At 32.9% G+C, this 2798-nt stretch overlaps 1 protein-coding gene across 1 annotated transcript; it reads left to right on the forward strand.

Annotated features, from left to right (window-relative positions):
- Positions 1-377: 377 nt before the first annotated feature.
- Positions 378-602, forward strand: LOC118845273 (small nuclear ribonucleoprotein G-like). Its single transcript, XM_036753162.1, has one exon. The coding sequence runs from the start codon at positions 378-380 to the stop codon at positions 600-602; it is 225 nt and encodes a 74-aa protein (XP_036609057.1).
- The last annotated feature ends 2196 nt before the right edge of the window (positions 603-2798 follow it).

Raw genomic sequence — 2798 nt, forward strand, 5'->3', positions numbered from 1 at the left:
AGGTACCCACTCAAAAAAAAAAAGAATTGTGGATGACACTGAAATATGGCAGGTTTTGGAAAACTATGCATGAAAGAGATACTGGGTTTCTGGACAAAAATATACCCAGTGAAGCTGAGCATAATTATGAAAAAAAGGACATTTAATGAGTTATTAGACTTTCAGGTCTTGGTAAAAAAAAATAACAAACCTGAACTTAACAGAAGATGTAACATACAGGAGCCAAGAGAAACATAAGGTACATACCAAAGACCAATAACAAGAGACTCAATAAGGACAAGCTATTATACATAAAGTGGTATCAGTGGAGGCAAGGGGAGCATGAGCAAATCTGAGGACTACACAGGGAGGAGGTGAAGGGCCACAAGTGAAACAAAATGAGCAAAGTGCACCCACTCAAGCTAAAAAAATTTATGGATAAGAAGCTATCATTGAAATGGAATTGTGGGAGGTACATCCAAGGAATATTACAGGTGTTTGATCCATTTATGAATCTTGTGATTGATGAATATGTAGAGATGGCACCAGGTGGGCGACAGAGCATTACTGGAATAGTGGTAATCCAAAGAAACATTATCATTATGTTAGAAGCCTTGGAATGAGTATAAGGAAAGCAGCACTGTTGATGCCCTGGATCTCCACTTACCCTTTATGTTCCCAAGAGCTTTTTCTTTTTTTTCTCTTTTGATACATAAAATTAGTCATTGTATATTCTTTGTTTAGCTTTTTGAAAACAAACTCTTTGTAAGATGAAAAAAAAATAAGGACAGGCTATTATGAATGTAAAATGTATGTCTAAGATTCTCATTCATAATTGGGTAGTTCATGAGAGAGAGCATGATATGACTTCAAAAAGAAAAAACTGCTCAAAAACAGCTTTAAAAAAGTAATTATCTTATACAAGTGAGTTGTGAGAGGAAGAACCAATTCAGAGGAAATAAATGGGGGAGAGGGGCTGTTAGTTCTTGAAACCAGTTGGGTTCAAAAGGGAACAATTCATATATATATATATATATATATATATATATATATATATATATATATATATATATATATATATATATATATATATATATATATATATATATTCATATATATATATATATTCATATATATATATATGTGTGTGTGTGTGTGTGTATAAGAGTGTAAAAGACTTATAAATCTAAAAAGAAAACACTAAGTGTGTGTGTGTGTGTGTGTGTGTGTATAAGAGTGTAAAAGACTTATAAATCTAAAAAGAAAACACTAAGTGGATAGGGAGGGGAGAGAATAAGGGAGGGATCTTTAGAGGGGAGGATGAGGGAATAGGTTAAAGGGGGTTATAGAAGGGTGTTTAGATTAGTGGGGATGGGAGGATAAGGGGGGATCTTTGGAGAGGAGGGGGAAGGAATAAGTCAAAGGGATCTATAAAAGGGGATTAATATTTATGAGAATCGGAGGATAAGGGAGGGCTGGTTGTGGGGGTAAGTTAAGTAACGGGGGGCAAGGTGGCAGGTAGAAGTAAAGTAGAGGAGTCTGGGGGGGATAGGAAATAAGAGATACACACAAACAGAAAAATAAAGATTAGGAGTAGAATCTGTTAGGGGAAGTATATGTTTATATATGTATGTGTATGTATATATCTACATCTATATATAAATTTATCTGCACTTAATTGTAGCATGGGAGCAGGGGGCAGTCAGGGGGGACAAAGAACAAAGTAAAGTGTACAGCAGAGAACAAAAGAAACCTACAAAGACACAAAGAAAAGATGGACAGCTCTAAACATAATGCATATTATTTATTATATAGGCTTTTTTGAAATGGGAATTTGTTGCTACATATTTTGAAACTTCTCTTACATTCTGTTGTCCTTTCTTATTTTATATTTATTTTAATATTTAAGCTTACAGTGTGTTTCTTTTCCTTTTTATATTGTGTATTTGTTTTAGTATTAAAGTCTAAAATTAAAAAGATAGAAAAAAAGAATTTTAAATGACTTAACTATCATCAGCAACATGATCCAAGACAATCCCAAAGGACTCATGATGAAAGATGCTCCAGAGAGAGAATTGATGTTGTCTGAATGCTGATTGAAGCATACTATTTTTCACTTTCTTTTTTTCTATTTTTCTTGTATAAAATGACTAATATGGAAATTTTTTACATGATTGCACATGTATAACCTATATTACATAACTTACCATCTCAGGGAATGGGGAAGGGTGATAGAATTTGGAATTCAAAACTTTTTTTAATGTTGAAAATTGTTTTAACATGTAACTGGGAAAAAAGTATTATTTAAAAATGTGAAGTACTCAAAAGCAGAAGATATTTTAACCAATCCAATCTCTAAAAAAGAAATAGAACCAGCTGTAAAGGAATTGCCAAAGTGAGATATATTCATATAAAAATTTGATTTAACTTTTAAACAACCAGCACTACCAATACTATAAAAATCATTCTCAAAAATTTAGGAAGTACCTCTCAGACTCCTCTTATGAGATATATGCAATACCTAGCATTTATATAGCACTTTTAAGTTTGGAAAAAAAAAAAACTTTTACATATGTTAAATCATTTGATCCTCACCGTAATTACACAAAGTACATGCTCTTATTATCTTCATTTTACAGATGAAATTGAAATTAAGAGAGGATAACTGACTTGCCCAGATCTCATGACTATGGAGTAATTGAGACAGGCCAGCTCAGGTCTTTCTGACTCTAGTTCCATTGCTCCATTTACTATGGCACTAAGCTGCCTAATGCCTTAATGAGGGAAAGATAAAGCACAGAAGAAGAACTATGGACCAA

This window comes from Trichosurus vulpecula, chromosome 4 (assembly GCF_011100635.1).
Source record: "Trichosurus vulpecula isolate mTriVul1 chromosome 4, mTriVul1.pri, whole genome shotgun sequence".
In the NCBI taxonomy this organism is placed as follows: domain Eukaryota; kingdom Metazoa; phylum Chordata; class Mammalia; order Diprotodontia; family Phalangeridae; genus Trichosurus; species Trichosurus vulpecula.

Coding starts and splice junctions, on each gene's coding strand:
- LOC118845273 (XM_036753162.1), top strand. CDS start 378: ATGAGCAAAGTGCACCCACTCAAGCTAAAAAAATTTATGGATAAGAAG.